Source organism: Vipera ursinii (genome assembly GCF_947247035.1).
Source record: "Vipera ursinii genome assembly, chromosome: 1".
Classification (NCBI taxonomy): Eukaryota; Metazoa; Chordata; class Lepidosauria; order Squamata; family Viperidae; genus Vipera; species Vipera ursinii.
In genome coordinates this window covers 266,855,649-266,876,249 of record NC_139512.1, presented here as the reverse complement: position 1 = coordinate 266,876,249, position 20,601 = coordinate 266,855,649, and the positions used below count along the sequence as shown (strand labels likewise).

The 20,601-nt window shown below is 40.6% G+C and overlaps 1 protein-coding gene across 6 annotated transcripts in view; it reads left to right on the top strand.

Moving 5' to 3' along the window:
* MAP7 (microtubule associated protein 7) overlaps positions 1 to 20,601 on the top strand; it is a 110,544-nt gene that overhangs the window by 786 nt on the left and 89,157 nt on the right. The window contains exon 1 of one of the 6 annotated variants that reach the window (XM_083368309.1): positions 18,839 to 19,728. The exons of 1 other annotated variant lie outside the window; for it this stretch is intronic. In XM_083368309.1, the coding sequence (XP_083224435.1) occupies positions 19,596 to 19,728 (133 nt within the window). In that variant the 5' untranslated portion in view covers positions 18,839 to 19,595. Of the gene's footprint in view, positions 1 to 18,838; positions 19,729 to 20,601 lie in introns of those variants that run through there. 4 more of the 6 variants (XM_083368310.1, XM_083368311.1, XM_083368313.1 and 1 more) reach the window with 4 other exon arrangements.

Sequence of the window (20,601 nt, the reverse complement as noted above, 5' to 3'; positions counted from 1 at the left end):
GCCTCGTTTATCTATGCCAGTGGTCCTCAAACTTAGCCCTTTTATGAGTTTTGGACTTCAACTCCCAGAATTCCTCAGCCAGCGTGCCTGGCTGAGGAATTCTGGGAGTTGAAGTCCACAAGTCATAAAAGGGCCAAGTTTGAAGACCCCTGATCTATGCCTTTTACGAATTAATTCAGTAGGCTGTAGTCTTCTATTACAGAGATGCCTGGACAGGGAACTCGAAATCTTATTATCGAAAATGTTTCTGTGCTACCTTGTGTTGTGCTTGTTAAAGGAAGGCCTACAGAGGAACTGCCAAATCCAGTGTGAATTCCTGCTGTTTGCTGTTTTGCTCTAAGGTGTTGGATCAGATCCCCATATTTCATTGGAATCTTGATATTTATTTTGGTCGAATCTTTTATTTCAATGGAATCTTAAAAAGAGTGGAAACTTAATGCAGTATATTCTCTGTTATTGATTCTTGGAAAATTGTGTAAACAATTTAGAAAAGGCAAAGCTGTTCCTCCTGAAATTTGCCATCTCTGCACAAAATCAGGCTTGTATACAGCTTTGTAGGAGGAAGGTAATCAGGAGAGCAGACACCTGTCATTTGCATTGAATTGGCCATAGTTCTTTAGGAGGAATATGGTATAATATCCCTGTGACTCAATCCTGTAGGTGGAGCAGTGGCTTTACCCTGCCATGTTGTAATGTACAAGATGACTTGGCATGGATAATAAAACCTAATGTCTCCCTGGTGCAATTTATATTTCAATGTCATCACCCGATCTTTTGAAAGGAATTGTGGCCGTGCGATGGGTTCATCCTTATGTTCACATGTGATTAATTTCCCCATATGAGCAAATCAGCTTTATAATTCTTCCCATAGGAACTATCTTTATCACAGAAAATGTCACAACTCCACAACTGGCTGTTCACAACTGGCCTTAGGCTCCCATTTTGACATAGACAGGACCTCCATATCTGAGGTACAAACATTCAGATTAGCACTTTTTGTATTCTTTGCTGCCTTGTAATGTCTGTGTGTTTTTTTTGCAGCCCAGATATGGAAGCCTTACCTATAAACCAATTTACTCTGTTTATTGTTCTTCTTGTCCTATTTAATCTGGCAGCATTCAGACATTCTAGTACAAACAGCCTTAACTGTGAGAAACAACTTCTTAGTGAGCCTGCTGAAGACTACATATTCATTTGCTTCCTCACATTTTCCTTGTAGGCTTCACAATGAATTTGAATAGATACTCTGGAGAAATGTAAAAATAGACTAGAAATGGTTTTCATTTTAATTAATGAACTGGGTGTTTACAGGCTGTCACTGATATTTTTACTGACACAAAGGTTCAGATTTTGAATTTGGAATATAAAACCCAATCAGATTGCCTCGTGTCAGACCTTACCCATAGATTTATGGTTCAAGAGTGATTCATAACACCTTTTGCTTTTTGTACCGTTGCATTTAGTTTTTAAAATATTTATAGAGCGATAGTTTAAATCATCAGCACTAGGATCTTTTTCTTGCAAGGTTTGTTTTAACTTGGTTGGTAGTCCTTGAAGAGCATAAGAGTTTAGCACAGCAGTTTCTACAGAGTGTGGTTAATCAGATTTGAAAGCTTTCTGCTAAAAGGTGGGTATGCGGGTATGTCTTTTGCATTCAAACAGTATGTATGGAAATATATGCATGGATAACTTGCTAGGAATGACTCATAGCAATAAATTTGGTCTTGTACCCAAAAATACAATTATCAAAGCTATTCATACTGTGTGTGATTAATGGTTGGACATTTTAATTTGTACTAGTTTTCAGAACAGAAATAGCCAATTCCATGTTCACTGTGTTCTCATTTTGACTAGGATTACATATAAGGGACGTGGTGGCTCAGTGGGTTAGGACGCTGAGCTTGTCGATCAGATGGTCAGCAGTTTGGCGGGTTGAATCCCGAGTGCTGCGTAACAGAGTGAGTGCCTGTTACTCGTCCCAGCTTCTGCCAACCTAGCAGTTTGAAAGCAAGTAAAAATGCAAGTAGAAAAATAGGGACCACTACGGTGGGAAGGTAACAGCGTTCCGTGTGCCTTTGGCGTCTAGTCATGCCGGCCACATGACCACGGAGACGTCCTCGGACGAGTGCTGGCTCTTCGGCTTTGAAACGGAGATGAGCACCGGCCCCTAGAGTCAGAAACGACTAGCACGCATGTGCGGGGAAACTTTACCTTTTCCTTTTACTAGGATTACATATGGTTGGGACATCTTTGTATTCCATGTTTACTCTTATTCATGCCATAATTATATTGATGAAATCAAATATTGAAGGAAGCCTTGCCTTGCCTTCACTGTTTCATTTGTGCACTGTTCCATGCTTTGGGAGGATTTTTAATTTTGGCATACAGAAATTGTATTATTATTAAATGAAACAGTACTTTCCTTGAAACAATTTCCAGAGAGGTTGAAAATAAAGTTTTCAATAAGAATGTTTAGGAGAGGGAAATATAATGAGAATAGAATAGAGTAGAGTAGAATAGAAGAGTTGGAAGGGACCTTGGAGGTCTTCTATCCAACTCCCTGCTCAGGTAGGAAACCCTATATCATTTCAGGCAAATGGCTGTCCAGTCTCTTCTGAAAAACTTCCAGTGTTGGAGCATTCACAGCTTCTGGAGGCAGGTTGTTCTACTGATTAATCGTTCTGTCAGAAAAATTCTCTTTAGTTCTAGATTGCTTCTCTCCTTGGTTAGTTTCCATCCGTTGCTTCTTGTCCTGCCTTCAGGAGCTTTGGAGAATAGCTTGACCCTCTCTTCTTTGTGGCGGCCCCTGAGATATTGGAACACTGCTATCATGTCACCCCTCACCCTTCTCTTCGTTAAACTACACATACCCAATTCCAGCAACCGTTCTTTATATGTTTTAGCATTCAGTCCCCTGATCATCTTTGTTGCTCTTCGGTGTACTCTTTCTAGCATCTCAACATATTTTTTACAGCGTGGTGACCAAAACTGGATGCAGTATTTCAGGTGTGGCCTTACCAAGGCATTGTAAAGTGGTTGTCAAAGCCCATACGTCGGAAACTTGACAGTGGTATTAACACTTCACCTCTGTTAATGCAGCCTAGCGCTGTTTTGGCTTTTTTGGCAGCTGCAGCAGACTGCTATCTCATTTTTAAGTGGTTGTCCACTAGGACTCCAAGTTCCTTCTCACAATTACTACTATTGAGTGAGGTACCACCTATACCAGGGGTGTCAAACTCAATTTCATTGAGGGCCGCATCAGCATTGCGGTTGCCCTCAGGGGGCCGGGTGGGTATGGCCAGGGTGGGCGTGGCCTACTGGGTGGGCGTGGCTAGAGTGCATATGGCCTACTGGGTGGGCGTGGCCAGCTCTACATCGTTTGCATCAAGGGTGCCTATGGGGGCCTGGGCAGGAGTGGGACAGATCTGAGGGTCTCTGGCAGGAGGAGGGTCTCTAGGCCAGGGCCAAGGCAGTGGGGGCCGTTCCCTCACTGTTTCCAGGATGGCTTCGCGGGCCACATGAAACCACTTTGTGGGCCGGATCTGGCCCCCGGGCCTTGTGTTTGACATGTCTGACCTATACTGTACCTGTGCATTTGTTTTTTTCTTGCCTAATGTAGAACCTTACTTTTTTTCACCATTGTTAGATAGCACCCAGTGTTCAAGTCTGTCAAGATCCTTCTGTATTTAAGCCTATCTTCTGGAGTGTTGGCTATTGCTGCCAGCTTGGTGTCATCAGCAAATTTTATGAGTTCCCCATCCCATCAACCAAATAGTTAATGAAGATGTTGAAAAGTACTTGGCCTAAAACAGAGCCTTGGGCTACCCCACTGCATACTTCCGTCCATGGAAATGTAGTTCCATTGAGAACTACATATTGAGTGTGGTTGGTCAGCCAGCTATGAATCCATCTGGTGGTGATGATGTCTATCCCACATTTTTCTATCTTATCAAGTTGTAGGTTGTGGTCTACTTTATCAAATGCCTTATCCACAGCATTCCTATGGTCCATTAATTTTGTCATCTTGTGAAATAATGCAATAAGATTTGGCATGATCTGTTTTTGACAAACCCATGTTGGCTTTTGGTTATGACTTTGCCTCTAGGTGTTCACTGGTTCATCTGATTGTGTTCATACAGGTTGATAGTCTGTAGTTTCCTGTAACTATTTTTTTTTCCTTTTTTGAAGATGGGAACTATATCAGATCTTTTCCAATACTCTGGTAATTCCTCGGTGCTCCAGGATCTTTGAAAGATATAGTTCAGTGGTTCTGAGATCACCTCTGCCAGTTCCTTTAGAACATTGGGGTGTAATCCATCTGGTCCTGGTGATTTGAACTTGTCTCGGGTGGACAGGTGCTCATTTACCATTTTCTTGCATATTTTAACTTGTGCTTCTAGTCTGTTTTTTATGGTACTGTTTTTGATAGGTTGGACTGTTTTTTCCCTTTGTCTAAAGACAGATGCAAAAAACAATTTAAGTCCTTTCTCTCTGTTGCTCATTACCTTCTTGCCACTTTCTCCCACTAATGGACCAATCGTTTCCTTGACTTTTTAATTGTTTACATATTTATTTATTTATTTATTTATTTATTTATTTATTTATTTATTTATTTATTTATTATTGGGACTTATATGCCGCCCTCTCTCCCGAAGGACTCAGGGCGGCTAACAACAATAACATACAATAAATACAGAAGTTAAGATAAAATTAAAATTAAAGGCCTCTGTACAATAAATTAAAATTAAAATAAATTAAAAATTAGAGTTAAAAATTTTAAAACATAATTAAAATCCCTGTCAGTCCAGGTCAGCCAGGTGGAAAAGGAGTGTTTTGAGGCCGCGGCGAAGCTTTTTTTGTTATTTTCGACTTTTGTCACAAACCTTAGTTTATTTTGAGCTTTAGCTTTCCTCACTTCATCTTTGCAGGCTCAGGCTATTTACTGATATTCTGCCTTAGTTATGTGCCCCTCTTTCTACTTTTTATATTTGTATTTTTTGTCTTTCAGTTTATCAGAGAGTTAACTATTAATTTGACTTTTCTGTTCATTACTTATAGTAATCAAGCCAGATTTTTTAATGAGAACGAGAAATCTTGTCCACTACTGTGGTTCATTTAGTGTCAAACAATGCTGCTCGTATACAGTACAAAACGTAGGAGCGATGAACCCCTTGCCCACTGAGATTTCAACTCACTTTGGATAGATGAAATAGGAGTGGAATGATATAAAAAAGTGAAAAGACTATAATGGCATGAGACAGTGGGATGTTATATAGCTTTGGTGAAAAGGCTGGTAGTTGGGATAAAGGAAAGATTTTCAGAAAAGGCTTTTCCTCAGGATTTGGTATAGAGCAGGGGTCCCCAACCCCCGGTTCGCAGCATGCCATCAACCTGGCCAAGGAAACAAGTGAAGCCTCATCTATGGGATGTAGGTAGCACACGAAACCACGCCCCCTCCGGAAAAACCTCTCTCCATGGAACCAGTCCCTGATGCCCAAAAGGTTGGGGGTTGCTGGCATAGAAGGACAGGAATCAAGTTACAAAGTGGAAGAGTCTAATTATGTTGTAAGCACTTCAGAAGGAACAGAAATGAAACTAGGGCATCAAGATAAAATTCACACTTCCTTCCATTCCAAAATTACTAATGTGAAAAGAATGAGAGGTTAATTCTGCCAGTTACAAGTATGCATTAATAATCTGCTGTTATGCAGAGTTAAATTCCCTGTGATTCCTAACAGTGCATAGCATTAAGCTGACAAATAGCTTGTTTTCCTGAGTTTTCTATGCCTTCCTTCAGAAGCAGATGGATCTGAAAGCCAGTATCAGGGGAGGCATTTCTTTAAGCATTTACGTTTTGGGATTCAAAATAATTTAAACTGTGTATCAACATGTTTGATCCATCCAAATTGGATTCAGTTAAACGTGTATCTAGAATAGCTGACTTCACAGCCCTGGTTATCCTTTTCAAAATTAATGTTCATCTGCATCACTGGGCTTTGTAAGAAGTGAAGACTCTAGCTGTACTTTGCTATGCAAAATACGGTGGCTGGGAATCTGGGAATACTAAGAAGCCAAACCTTGGAAGGCTATCTGAATCTGAATGGGTTGTCAGCATGTCCAGCCATCCACTCTCCACTGCAGAATACAATATCCTACAGAAAAGCCTCAACTATAACACAGATAATGTTAATCAGTTAGAATTCTTAGCAGCCTTAGAAGCAGCATTTAAAGCTATAAGGCTTGGCACAGAGACCCAAGGAAACATGAGGTAGACATCACACCTCAGAGCAGAAGAACACAAAATCAGATCCAACTCAAAAACCTAAAGTAGGATCAAAATATCATCATCATCCCAAAAGACAAAGCTGAACCATATGGACAGATCACAGTGCATAAAAAAGGCCAAATGGTTACTGCAAGACATAGAAACCTACATTCCAGGAAACAGCAACCCAATACACAAACCAGACAATTTTTATAAAGAGAACTCTTAACAATCTAACCGAGAAAGATCAAATCACAAAAAGAGGACAGTAGTAGGTGAAAAGCAGTGGATCCATTCCCCACTCTATGACACCCCCAAATACACAAGCCTGGCATACCTCTTTATCCAATTGTATTGCTACCAGTGACCCCAATGTGCAACATAGTGAAACAATTTAGGAAAAAAAATATTGGACATTTTACAGAGGGAGTAAATATTCTATCAATTCTCAACCACAGTACCTCCAGAAAAATCAAAGATCTAATAATAGAAAAAGATGGTGGGTTCATTCAGTGTTACAGCACTTTCTATATCTAAAACCCAAAATTAGTAAAAGAACTCATGGAAGCAACACTTAACAACTCACCCGATCTAAACAAATACAGTGAGATTTAAATATCCACAATCCTGGACCTCATCAGTTTCTGCTTTCCTACCTACTTTCAATTTGATATACAAATACACCACCAAATCAGATGAACACCCATGGGATTACCACTCTGAGGATTCGTAGCAGAATTAAAAAAAACCTATACCACTCCCATGTATAAAACTCAATATGGATCTGGTATGTGGACCACACCTTTGTCATAATAAAACAGGAACTGCTAGAGAAGACACACGAAACAATCAACATCTTCAAAGGAATAAAATTCACACAGAAAGAATAATAACACACCATTCTTCCTGGATATCCTCATCAGCAGAAGAAATGATGAGAAATTAGAAAGATATGTCTATTCAAAAATGAACCACACTAACCAAGTGCTCCAGGACCAAAATAACAATTCAACCTCCCATAACAGGAGCTGGGTAAGAATATTATTCAGATGAGCACAAATGCATTGCAGCAACTCAGAACACCAGAGAAAGAAAATATACAACGTATTCCAGCAAAATGGATATCCGTGCAACTTTATTAAACAGTGCCTGATCACTCAACCTACTGCAGCAAAACCAACACAAACTATGAAAAAGATAACACTGCCATACATCAAAAACATCTCAGAAACAACCAACAGACTATTATAACTACACAGCATCAGCGTAGCATACAAACCAGTTAAAACTCTCCAAAGTATCTTAAGTAAACCAAGAGACCCAGTATCCCAAGAAATAAAAATGGGAGTCATTTACAACATAAAGTGACTGTTACAGCCACTATATAAGAAAGATAAACAGAAGAGTAGTAGAACGCATCAGAATGTGTCAGTCGACACAATTAAAATTCATTTACCAAACTGAAGCATCCTAGTTCAAGCTAAATCCAAAAATGTCAGACATTTCTGGAAACCTGGCACTCAGACAAATCAACCATCAACTCAGAGATAAAAAAAATAGGAAGACACCATTCAAAAGAGACAATAAAGAAGCTGAAAAAGAAACAAATAGACCAGAATACTTCTTCTCCACAATCAACACATAGATAAACAGGAATTAGCTTCAGGATTAACAGCAGCCCAACAAGCAGCAAATCAGTGCCCCAATCAAGAAACTGCTAACTCAGACAAACAATTAGGCAGAAAATAACAGTCTAATCTAGGAAGCACAAAGGGAGAAAACAACACCCTCAACAACATTGTCAGGGCAACCTACCACAACAGAGAGCATCAAGAACTTTGTTCATGGAAACATCCGTTTTAACAAGTTTCCACTAGTGGACATTCCCACAAACAGGGATGGGGAATATTACCTATTCCCATTTCTTCTTCATTTGTCTTTCAAAAATGTTGATAAAATAGAATTAGCAATACTGCAGAAAACAGTAGAAAAGAAATTTAAAGACAAAAAAAACAAAGATAGATGAAATGTTGGGAAATTTCATAAGAATCGGATGGCTTGACAATGGTCTTAATTATCTAGAATGTTGTTGGTATCTCTTTGCTGGACGCCTTCAAGCAGAAGCCAAAAAGTTACAGGAAATTTTAATTTTTATGTTGAGCAGCAAGTTGCTTTCAAAACAATTTATTTTGATGACAGTAAAAATTGCATCTTAACATGTGGTTCTGCTTTGATTTAATTTCATGCTTGCTAATATATAGTTGCTAATACATTTAAATTCTTATAATGATATGCAGAATAGTAAAATCCGTTTCTTTGTAATTCTGTAGTAAAAGCAGCTTATATTTTGTTTTTGATTTGATTAAGCTTCTCTTGATCCCAGCTTATATACGTGTGTGTGTGTGTGTGTGTGTGTCCTTTGTTAATGGAACATTTTGAACCATATTAACTAGCCTTCATCTAGAGAATGCTGGTACCCATTCTAAAGGGGGAGGGGAACATTCCAACTAAGAAAGCAAAAGTCAGAGGGATTTTGCTAAACCTGGTAGAAAGCATTTGGAATTTTGAAGCATGCTGTTAAGTTCGAAGCATATTTTTACAGATCTGATGATTATTGCTTCTCAGCTTGCCAACGTACTTGGGGGGAGGGCAAGGGATTGGAATGCAGACTTCAAAAAATCAAGAAAGCAGACTGTGAGAACCAAGGACAGTTTGCCAGATGTCTGGGCAGACCCAGAGACACTTTCTCATAACAATATTTTCCCACCTAATTGGGCAACGTGATCTGACCAAGAAGGAGAAGGAAATTTCTATTCTTTTACTATATGGCATTGGGTGGGGTTTTACCAGAGCTGGTTTTGTTTGCATGCGTGCCAAAATGATGTATTCAATAAAGTTTTACATTAAGAGTTTGGAAAGACTTGAAGATGTTTACTTGGTTGGGTTCATCAGTCGGAACCTTGAAACATGCTGTGAGTGCCTTTCAAAATAGCTGTAATCTTGATCTTGACTAGGGGGGATATGACTATGAATTACAAAACAATGATTTTCCCAAAAGCTGCCTGTTATTCTCTCAAGCCCTTAATTTTCTAGGCTTTTTGGTGCTATTCTTGTTTACTTTTGGTTCTTTGTTTGTTTGCTTTCTGGGCATGCTTCCTAACCCTGAACTGGGCTCTAATAATTTATTCATTTTTATTTTCAAAGAAATGTAATAAGGCCTATTTTGATGCCAAAGACATTTCTGGAAATAAAAATGATGCTGAAGGCTGGTACTTTGCTTTACTTGCATATTATTATACTGTATACTGTGTAAAGTCAGGTGCAGTGAGGAAGCTGGTGGGCATCAAAGTAGGTTAGATACGGACTCCTAAATTATGCAGTAGTTTCCACAACATCTGATTTGCAGTTTTTATCTTAAGAATTGTGCCTTTGCACAATTGTGTTATGTGTTTGAGCTAGGGTGAGAAAATTCATGTTATTGATACACTGATGTCACAAACACCTCTCCAGTTCCTAGAGCACTTTCGTAATGTTTTGTAACAGTTCTAGGGTTGTTTTTTATAAATAATGTGAAGAGTAATGAATGAGTCCTTGAGTTGTGACTATTCATTCAACAAACTCTTTGAATTTACAATTGCACTAAAAAAAGGGACTTATGACTGGTCCTGGAAGTTCCACCCATTCCAGTGTCCCTGGAGTCATGTGAACAAAATTTGGGCACTTATTTTATTTATTTTTTATTTTATTGGATTTATATACCGCCCTTTCCCGAAGGACTCAGGGTGGTTTACAGGGTACTTAAAAACAGTGATACAAAAATTAAAAACAATTAAATTTAATCCCTGAGAATAAAACCCCAATTAAAAACTAAAAACTCTCAGCCTGGGCCGGGGGAGCTCGAAGAGCCAGGTCTTCAGGTCCCGGCGAAATGAACGAAGGTCGGGGGCAGTCCTAAGTTCCACGGGCAGCTGGTTCCAGAGGGCAGGTGCACCCACAGAGAAGGCCCTCCCCCTGGGTGTTACCCGCCGGCAATCTTTAACCGGCGGCACCCTGAGAAGGCCCTCCCTGTGAGAGCGCACTGGACGAAGGGAACTTGATGCCGGTAGCAGGTGTTCCCTCAGATATCCCGGACCCAAGCCATTAAGGGCTTTATAGGTCATCACCAGCACCTTGAATCAGCACTTGGCAGTCATCTTGCACTTGAATATGCTTGCAAGCATCTTCCAGTCGTGTGACTGGCATTGTTGACTTTCTCTACCGGCTTCCCACAAGCAAAGTCAATAGAGAGGCCAGCAGAAAAGTCACAAGTTGCTTGGGCAGATCTCCCCCACTGCCTTTCTTTGTTCACACATACAGCACCCTCCCCATCCCTTTGCTAAATTGTCAGTGCCCTCTTTCCCTTGCCTCCCTGCCTTCACACACAGCCACGCACCCAACAGCAACCTCTTTCCCTGGCCCCTCTGCTTGCACGCTCATATCCTGCACCTTCTTTTCCTAGCTACCCTGCACTCACATACACATATGCACGCACAGGTAGTCCTCAACTTAACAGCAGTTCAGAATTACAACAGCACTGCAAAAAGGTGATTTATGATCATTTTTCACAGTTAGGATCTTTGCAGCATCCCGATAATCATATGATCAAAGTTCAGATTCCTGACAACCCCTTCATATTTATGACCGTTGCAGTGTCTGATTTTAATTTCAGTCATTGTCTTTGGGTGTTGACACAATATTACACGATTACAGTACACACTGACTGAGCCACAAGATGGAGCTACTGGCAAACAAAATTCTATTAGAACAGGAGGGGGGAAAAAAGCAGAAGGTAAATCCTGGAAATGTATGCATCCATACAGTTTTCTTGACAACAGTGTGGAAATTATTTGCTTTTGAAATGTTTAACTTCTTACTGTAGCCCAGCATTTCTTTTAGTATTTTACCCAAAACTACTCCGCAGGCCTGACTATACTTTGCAGCTTCCAGATGATATCAGCTAGGTGAGAAAGAAAGCTATTCCTGTAAATTATACATCCCATTCTTCTTCTTTATGGGCTACTGAAATGAGTCTGGTTAGTTTTAACTAGAGTTTTGTTTTAGCAATAGGTTCTTTTATTTTCAACACTTTAGATCAAGAAGTAGAAATTCCATTTTTGAAGGCCATATCGAGCATGCCATTATTGGCTGGGGCCATGCCATATTCCAAAAATGCCTTCTCCCCCTCTCCCCCTGTCTTCCTCTCCCTCTGTGTGTGTGTGTCTCTCTCTGTGTGTGTGTGTGTGTGTGTTTGTGTATATCTCTGTGTGTGCATAGAGAAAAACGTTTTGGTATCTTGGCTCTAGAACACAGGTAGACTCATTTTAGGCAATCCAAGTAGGGATTCTGGGAACTGAAGTTCAGCTTGTTCGAAGGGCACCATGTTGCAAGTCATATTGAAAAATCAAATTAATATGCATAAACAATAATACATAAACAATTGTTTAACAACTTACTATTGGAAGGTTCAATCAGTGTAGAGCAGAGGTCTCCTACCTTAATGAGGTTTGGTATCTATTTTGTCTATTTTGATAATTGTTATCTTAAAGTCACAGGAAGAAGATTGTCGTTCTCAGCCATTAACGGTGCTGCTAATGGAAAACTTGGGTAACTTACTGAATGTTACGCAGCAGGTTAATAAGAGACAAGGAATTAAAGAATAACACAAAATCCAGGCCTTAATTCTCCGGAGGTGCAGTTCTGCCTTCAAGAAGTCATCCATCCGTCTGCATCAAAGCCACTGAAGCGTGATCATGCATCTCAATCCTTTCTTTATATAAAGAGGATTTACGGAAGAGAAAGCCTCAAGGGTCAGCACTAATATCTTGATCGTAGCAAGAGTTTGCAATTGTACAATTCTATTCTTCTGGCCAAGGGCAGATTGTGAAAGAAACATATACTGTGTGTTGTTTCTGAGTCTAATTGTGTGTGTGTTTGTGTGTGTGTGTGTGAGAGAGAGAGGGGTGGGTGGGTGGGAATGTATGTGTGTATGAAAAAGATGAAGACAAAGCTTTTCCAAAGGGCTTTGGAAGCCTGAGGCCATATGTTATATTGGGGTTTTATTTGATTTATCTCTATATTTCTATATATCATTTTTCTTGCTAGTATTTTTCCCACTAGTGCTGGGTCTGCTTTTTTTTTTGTTTTTTGGATCAACTGAGCGTTGTTGTTTTTTGTTTTTTTTTATTAAAGAGTTTTACAAAAACAAAATTTTACAATATATCCCCAAATCCCTCCTACCCCAAACCCGTTGTTGATCCATTGGTTGCAATAGGAATTGACTAACTAGCTTGTTGGCCGAGACAGACATCATGAAAGAGTGAGTGGCCCAAACTTACCCAGTGGGCTTTCATGCCTAAGGCAGAACTAGAACTCAGAGTCTCCTGGTTTCTAGCTCCTGGTGCCTTAACCACTAGACCAGTGATGGCGAACCTTTTAGAGACCAAGTACCCAGACTGCAACCCAAAACCCACTTATGTATCGTCGGGTGCTGGGTGGGCGTGGCCTATTGGCTGGATGTGGCCAATTGTGTGGGCATGGCTGCGGTAGTAACGGCAGCCTGGGTGGGACTAAAAAGTTCAATCAATCAATTCCAACTTTGCGAGATCTTTTTTTTCCTGCGAGAAGTTGAAATTGATTGATTGAACCTTTTTTTTTGCACCCAGCAGCAGGGGCCTAAAGCAAAAAGGTTTTGTAAAACCCAGCTGAAGGCCTAGGACTGAGGCAACAGAGCGTGTGCCCACAGAGAGGGCTCTGCGTGCCACCTGTGGCACCCGTGCCATAGGTTTGCCACCACGGCACTAGACTAAGCTGCCTTTTGCTTTGTCTTTATGTTTCTATATTTTATTGTATTTTCTTACTTTTTGAGCTGCTGAGAGTTTTCTGACTGTGGTGGGATATAAATTTGATTAATAAATAATGCAGATGTGAGTAATCTGCAACCCTCTAAAAATTGCTGAACTGCGGTTCCCAGCAGCCAGCTGTACAAGAATGCAGAGAAGCTAAAATACACCAAAATTCTCTGATTTAACCTGCATCTACATTAAAGTACTTGGAAAGTTTCAGGAGGAGGGGGGAAAAAAGGAGGGGGAAAATGAAGATTGGTATGCAAAAGCACAGGAGGAATTTTTCCCCATGTGTAAAGGATGGTCTGCTTCCTCTTGGGACTCCTTTCACAGTTCCTTATGTGAACAGTTCTGTCCTCCTAGGAACAATATTAAGATGTGTGGCCATTCCTTCCTAACCACCCCAAACCACCCTCTGTCTATTAGAGAGAGATAGATAGATAGATAGATAGATAGATAGATAGATAGATAGATAGATAGATAGATAGATAATGGATGGATAGATGGACAGATGGACGGATAGATAGATAGATAGATAGATAGATAGATGTCCAGATTTGTGGATATCTTTGGACAAATGAGAATTCTTTCCAGAATTCCTAGAAGTTTGGAACTTAATGGACATGAAGCAAAACTTTGTTGTTGTTAGTTGCAAAGTCGTGTCCGACCCATCGCGACCCCATGGACAATGTTCCTCTAGGCTTTCCTGTCCTGTACCATCTTCTCATGCCTACTGCTTCAGTGACTCCATCCAGCCACCTCATTCTCTGTCGTCCCCTTCTTCTATTGCCCTCAACCTTTCCCAGCATTAGGCTCTTCTCCAGTGAGTCCTTCCTTCTCATTAGGTGGCCAAAGTATTTGAGTTTCAGCTTCAGGATCTGGCCTTCTAAAGAGCAGTCAGGGTTGATCTCCTCTAGGACTGACCGGTTTGATCGCCTTGCAGTCATCTAGCCCTGCCTTTCTCATGATGTGCTCTGCATATAGGTTTTGCATATAAGGCAGGGCGACAGTATACAGCCTGCCAGACTCCTTTCCCAATTTTGAACCAATCAGTGGTTCCGTGTCCAGTTCCCACTGTTGCTTCTTGACCCGCATATAGGTTTCTCAAGAGACAAATAAGATGGTCTGGTACTCCTATTTCTTTAAGAACTTGCCACAGTTTGTTGTGATCCACACAATCAAAGGCTTTAGCATAGTCAATGAAGCAGAAGTAGATGTTTTTCTGGAACTCCCTAGCTTTCTCCATGATCCAGCGTATGTTGGCAATTTGATCTCTAGTTCCTCTGCCTCTTCAAAATCCTGTGTGTACTTCTGGTAGTTCTCGATCCACATACTGCTGGAGTCTAGCTTGTAGGATTTTAAGCATAACTTTACTAGCATGTGAAATGAGTGCAATGGTGCGATAGTTTGAACATTCTTTGGCACTGCCTTTCTTTGGAATTGGAATGTAAACTGATCATTTCCAATCCTGTGGCCACTGTTGAGTTTTCCAAATTTGGTGGCAAATTGAGTGTAGCACTTTTACTGCATCGTCTTTTAAGATTTTGAATAGCTCAGCTGGAATACTGTCACCTCCACTAGCTTTGTTGTTGCTCAGCTTTTCTAAGGCCCACTTCACTTCACATTCTAGGATGTCTGGCTCAAGGTCAGTGACCACCTCATCGTGGTTATCAGGGACATTAAGCTCATTCTTGTATAGTTCTTCTGTGTAATTTTGCCACCTCTTCTTAATCTGCCTCTGTTAGGTCCCTGCCATTTTGGTCCTTTATCATGCCCATTTTTGCATGAAACATTCTCTTTATCTCTCCAATTTTCTTGAAGAGATCTCAGGTCCTCCCTATTCTATTGTTTTCTTTTATTTCTTTGCACTGTTCATTTAAGAAGGCATTCTTATCTCTTCTAACTATTCTCTGGAATTCTGCATTCAATTGGACGTATCTTTCTTTTTCTCCCTTGCCTTTCACTTCCCTCCTTTCCTCAGCTATTTGCAAAGTTTCCTCAGATATCCATTTTGCTTTCTTGCATTTCTTTTTCTTTGGGATGGTTTTAGTTGCTATCTCTTGTACAATGTTGCGAACCTCTGCCCATAGTTCTTCAGGTACTCTGTCTATCAGATCTAATTCCTTAAATCTATTTGTCACCTCTACTGTATATTCAACAGGAATATGATTTAATTCATACCTGAGTGGCCTAGTGCTTATCCCTACTTTCTTCAGTTTAAGCCTAAACTTTGCAATGAGAAGCTCATGGTCTGAGCCACAGTCAGCTCCTGGTCTTGTTTTTATTGACTGTATAGAGCTTCTCCATTTTGGCTACAGAGCACATAGTCAATCTGATTTCTGTGTCTGGTGATGTCCATGTGTAGAGCCACCTCTTGGGTTGTTGGAAAAGAGTGTTTGCTATGACCATCGTATTCTCTTGACAAAATTCTATCAGCCTGTGCCCTGTTTCATTTTGTACTCCAAGGCCAAACTTTCCTGTTATTCCGGTTATCTTTTGGCTTCCTACTTTAGCATTCCAATCCGCCATGATGATAAGGACATCATTTTTTGGTGTTAGTTCTATAAGGTGCTGTAGGGCTTCATAGAACCGTTCAATTTCATCCTCTTCAGCACTGGTGGTTGGGGCATAGACTTGGACTACTGTGATATTGAATGGTTTGCCTTTAATTCAAACTGAGATCATTCTGTCATTTTGGGGATTGTATCCCAGTATTGCTTTTCCTACTCTTTTATTGACTATGAAGGCTACTCCATTTCTTCTGAGGGATTCTTGCCCTCAGTAGTATACCTGATGGTCATCTGAATTAAATTCACCCATTCCTGTCTATTTTAGTTCGCTGATTCCTAAGATGTCGATGTTAGTCTTGTCGTCTCTTGTTTGACCACATCCAGCTTGCCTTGATTCATGGATCTTACATTCCAGGTTCCTATGGAGAAAAATCTTTACAGCATCAGACTTTCCTTTTACCGCCAGACACATCCACAGCTGAGCGTCCTTTCGGCTTTGGCCCAGTCGCTTCATTCTTTCTGACGCTACTAGTACTAGCCCTCTGCCCTTCCCCAGTAGCATATTGGACACCTTCCGACCTGAGAGGTTCATCTTCCAGCGTCATATCGTTTTGCCTTTTGGTACTGTCCATAGGGTTTTCATGGCAAAGATACTGGAGTGGGTTGCCATTTCCTTCTCCAGTGGATCACGTTTTGTCAGAACTTTCTGCTATGACCCGTCCGTCTTGGGTGGCCCTGCACGGCATAGCTCATAGCTTCATTGAATTACGTGAGCCCCTTCGCCACGACAAGGCAGTAATCTATGAAGGGGAGCAAAGCTAGCTTTGTTGTTTGTGAGTTTGCATATGGATAACCACTTCTATTTTTGCGATTTAAGCCATTTGGATTCTATGACTATTTCTTGATCTAGCCTAATCCCTTTGGATTTTGTCATCCCATCTGTCATAGTATTTTTGGTTATTGCATGCTTGCTGGAGTAATGTTGGTAGGAGAAGGGAGAGTAAATTTGTAATTTCCAGGAACTCCATGAGGGAGTGCTTACTATGGAAACATTGGCTTCTACCTCTTTTTCTGCATTTCCTGCACTCGGATCCCTTTCATAGTTATTCTAATCATCATGTATTTCAAGCAGACCAGAAAGAAGTTACTGTATGTCATATATAGGTGACATAGGTTAAATGCTGATTATTCAGAATGCTGTTACATCTTTCTTACCCAGTTTACACAGGTAACTTAAAATGACCAAGCATCTCCTCAAAAACAGTCTTGTACAAGAGGATTCAAGAATTTTAAAATGTGAATTTAAGAAACATAAAAACATTTTATCAACTGAGCCTGAATTAAAATTTCATTGTCAAATCATTTTTTTTCTTTTTTTTGTCCTTCAGTTGCTATCGCTTTGAAATTCTACCCTGTACATTTTAAAAGTTTTTTTTTTCAATTGCATAGGTTATAAAATAGAAATGTGCCTGATGTACTGAGAAACATTTTGCTTGTTTGGTGATAAAATTATTCCAAATACTTTAGCACTGGATATGGAAACAAAGTTGTTTGGTTAGGCCAGGGGTCAGCAACCTGAAACAGTGAAAGAGCCACTCGGAACCGGTTCCCTCACAAAAGGAAAAACTGGGAGCTGCAAAAATTGTGTGTACATGCGCACATGCGCAGAACAGGGTTTGACTGAAGAGTGGAGCCAAGGCGAGATATGCACCTACCCTGCATATTTGAATTGATTGGTTGAACTTTTTTAGTCCCACTTTTTTTTGGGGGGGACTACACATAGCAGAAGACTGGGAGCCGCAGGAGACGGCTGAAAGAGCCGCATGCGGCTCCGGAGCCGCGGGTTGCAGACCTGTGGGTTAGGCTGTCACAGTGGAAAAGATAGACCAGCCTCCCTGCCTGCCTGCCTGCTTGCCTTTTTTTTAGAAAGAACCCAAGGAGGCACACACGTCCAACATGTCTTTCTCCTCCTATTTTCACCACAACAAACACCTTGTGAGGTGAGCTGGGCTGAGAGAGAGTAACTGGCCTAAAGTCACCCAACTGGCTGTACTTCTGTCTGGAAGTACAACTTGGCTGGCTGAGGAATTCTGGAAGTTGAAGTCCACAAGTCTTAAAAGTTGCCAAGGTTGGAGACCCCTGCTTTAAAGGACCTCCATGTATCATCCTTGGTTATCTTGTAATTACGTTCAACATCACCACATTCTATCCATGAAAACTAACCAAAATCTCTTCTCCCATTGAAAGAATTTCTAAAGCAAATTCTTTTTCACCATATTAAATGAAAACTGGCAGCAAACATCAAGGTAGTTTTTGGGTTTTAATACTGGCCATGGCACCCAATTTCTTCCTTTTTTTAAAAAAAATGAGTGTATTTTTATTCTTACAGTTCATAATCATAAATAATTTGGCTAGTTGTCAATTCATGTCAAGCCCTGGATGGTTTATTGGTGTAAAAAAAACCTGATTTGTGGAGCCCATCCTTCCCCAAAGGATGCTCAGTGAGAACTAGAGCCTCGTGTGTTTATTATGGATACATTATGGAACGCTTAGTCTTTTTTGTTCAAGTAATTATTTGAATGGTCTTTCTCCCGTTTTCAAAAGAAAAAATATTGCCAGTAAAACTACATGCGCATGAAATCACAAGAAGTCAAGCTCAATTCAAATACTTTTTGCTGCTTAATTTTTTAAAATTTGATTATAGTTATTTTACAGTAATGTTTTATTATTGCTTTTTTAATATTTTCATTTACAATCGGTAATGAAGATTGTAACTTTTAAGCAGACAAACCCCCAAACTGCAAAAGCTAGTTAACAAATTAATAAAAAAAAAACTTTAAAGGTTTAGGAATATTACTACAAAATGCAAAGGGTGGGTTTTCTTTTGTTTTTTTGTATTGCAACTCACCATCCAGGAGACGTCAGTGGCACTTTGTCCTACCCTACATTCATTGCTGCTGCTGTTGTCAGCATGAACCTTTGTGCTGCATTGGTCAACGTTTCCCAGTGCCAAGGTTTCACGCAAAGGGCGAATCCTCTGCTTTTCTAACTCTTCCTTTTAACAAGGAGATACTCAAATGCGAGCATCCACTCTCTGTCCTTCACCTCTGCCTTCTGTGAAGAAGCTACGTTTGAGCTGCAGAAGGTGAGCCGTCTGTGACTCGGTGAACTTAAGAAGGAAAGGAAAGGAACAGCCGAGTGTGTCTTTGCCTTGCTACGGCTCCTTGAGAACTGATTGGAGGGAAAAGCTGGAAGCAAATCCCCCAACCTCCTTTAGTTGGCTTCCCTTTCTTCCAACTTCTTCAGCCCGTGCAGCCAGAGCTTCAGCCGTCCTCCAGCCATTCTCTTGAAGGCAGCCCAGCCTGCTAGGTGGTTTCAGCTGTTCAAGCCAGCTTCTCTTTGCCGCGGGAGAGGGAACACAGAGAGGACATTCCAGCAGCCTCTCTTCCTGCAGCTGAGGAGACGACATACACGGACCTCCTTTTGATTGGGATATGTCACTGTTGTCAGGGCAACTGTTAATGGTGGCGTATCATATTTTCTTCTCTTGGGCTGTGTGCTGAATATTTCAGTAAGCAGTAGAAAGAAGATACCGGGAGGGGAAAAGGCGCTGCATCAGGAAGGAGAGAAGCCCTGGGATCTGACTGAACAAGTTAAGGCTCCAAAGGGAGGACGAGGACGACAAGGAGGGGGAGGGGGGGAGGAGGAGGCATTCCAACCAATGGACTTTTAATTAAGGCCTTTTTATTTTATGTTTTTTTTGGTCAAGGTACAAGAAACTGTAGGCTCCTATCTGCCAAATGCACGTTGGTATCCCGCCTGCTGTTTGCGTTCTGCTGGGCCCTCACAGGATCTGTTACAAATGGATCAACTGCTTTGCGGCTAGCTGGAATTGACAGATTGTAGAGGGGTGGGTGGGGGGGAGAAGGACTGTCAATAATGCCAGGTTCGGCAGCTGCTCTCCGGCAAGAGCGGCTAAAGAAGCCAGGCATGAGGCCAAATACACCTGTTCTGTTTACCATTAATGAGGAGGATGAGCATCAAAAGAGCAATCATTCCAAGAGACTGAAAGGTATGCATTACTTAGCCAGGCAAGTTTGGGTTACCTATAGACTACATCCAGCATTGCAACGGAGTACAGCATTTTGCTATTCTCGGTGCTCTCTCTCTCTCCTTCCCTCCCTCCCCCCCCCCCCTCTCTCTCTCTCTCTCTCTCTCTCTCTCTCTCTCTCTCTCTCTCTCTCTCTCTCTCTCTCTCTCTCGCATTGGGTAACATATTAAAGGTAGGCCTCTGGCTTGTTAACTGCTGCAAGTTGCTTCTTGTTTTGATACTTATGACATTAATAAGCAATCTTTTAGTCATGCAGCTTGTTAAAAAGAACGCTGTTATAAATGAGTGTTGAATTTGTTTCAATGTAGGAATAAGTACTTGTTTTATTCCTTTGGCATATATTAGTAAAATGAAGGCAGTAACCTGGAGAAACTGGCCTTTGAGAAAATGGAAATTTGCTCCCAGTTGTTATATATAGATTGTATTCTATGCATTACTGCATGGACAAATATACTCAAGTAATTTAAAAATTCATAAAGTCCCAGTCCTGGTCTCAACTTATCCAAGATGTTAAAAGCTTAGTTTACTAAAACTTTACATTACTTTGCCGTCAGTTTTTCACCTTTGATTTGTAAATTGAACACTGGTTGACTTGAATATATATATTTTTTCTCTTGTGCATCCTTGGCTTTGATAAATAACTACAGATTCTAGAAACAGTGAGATGGGGATAGGGAACAGCCATCAGTTTGGGTAGTATTTATGAAAGAGAAAAAGTACCATAAACTTCAATAGCTTTGTGGACTTAGTAATCGTTTATTTTTCTTCTTCATTCAACCAGACAACTAATGGGAGTGTTTGACTGGTTAATATTTACTGATTTAGATAAATAGT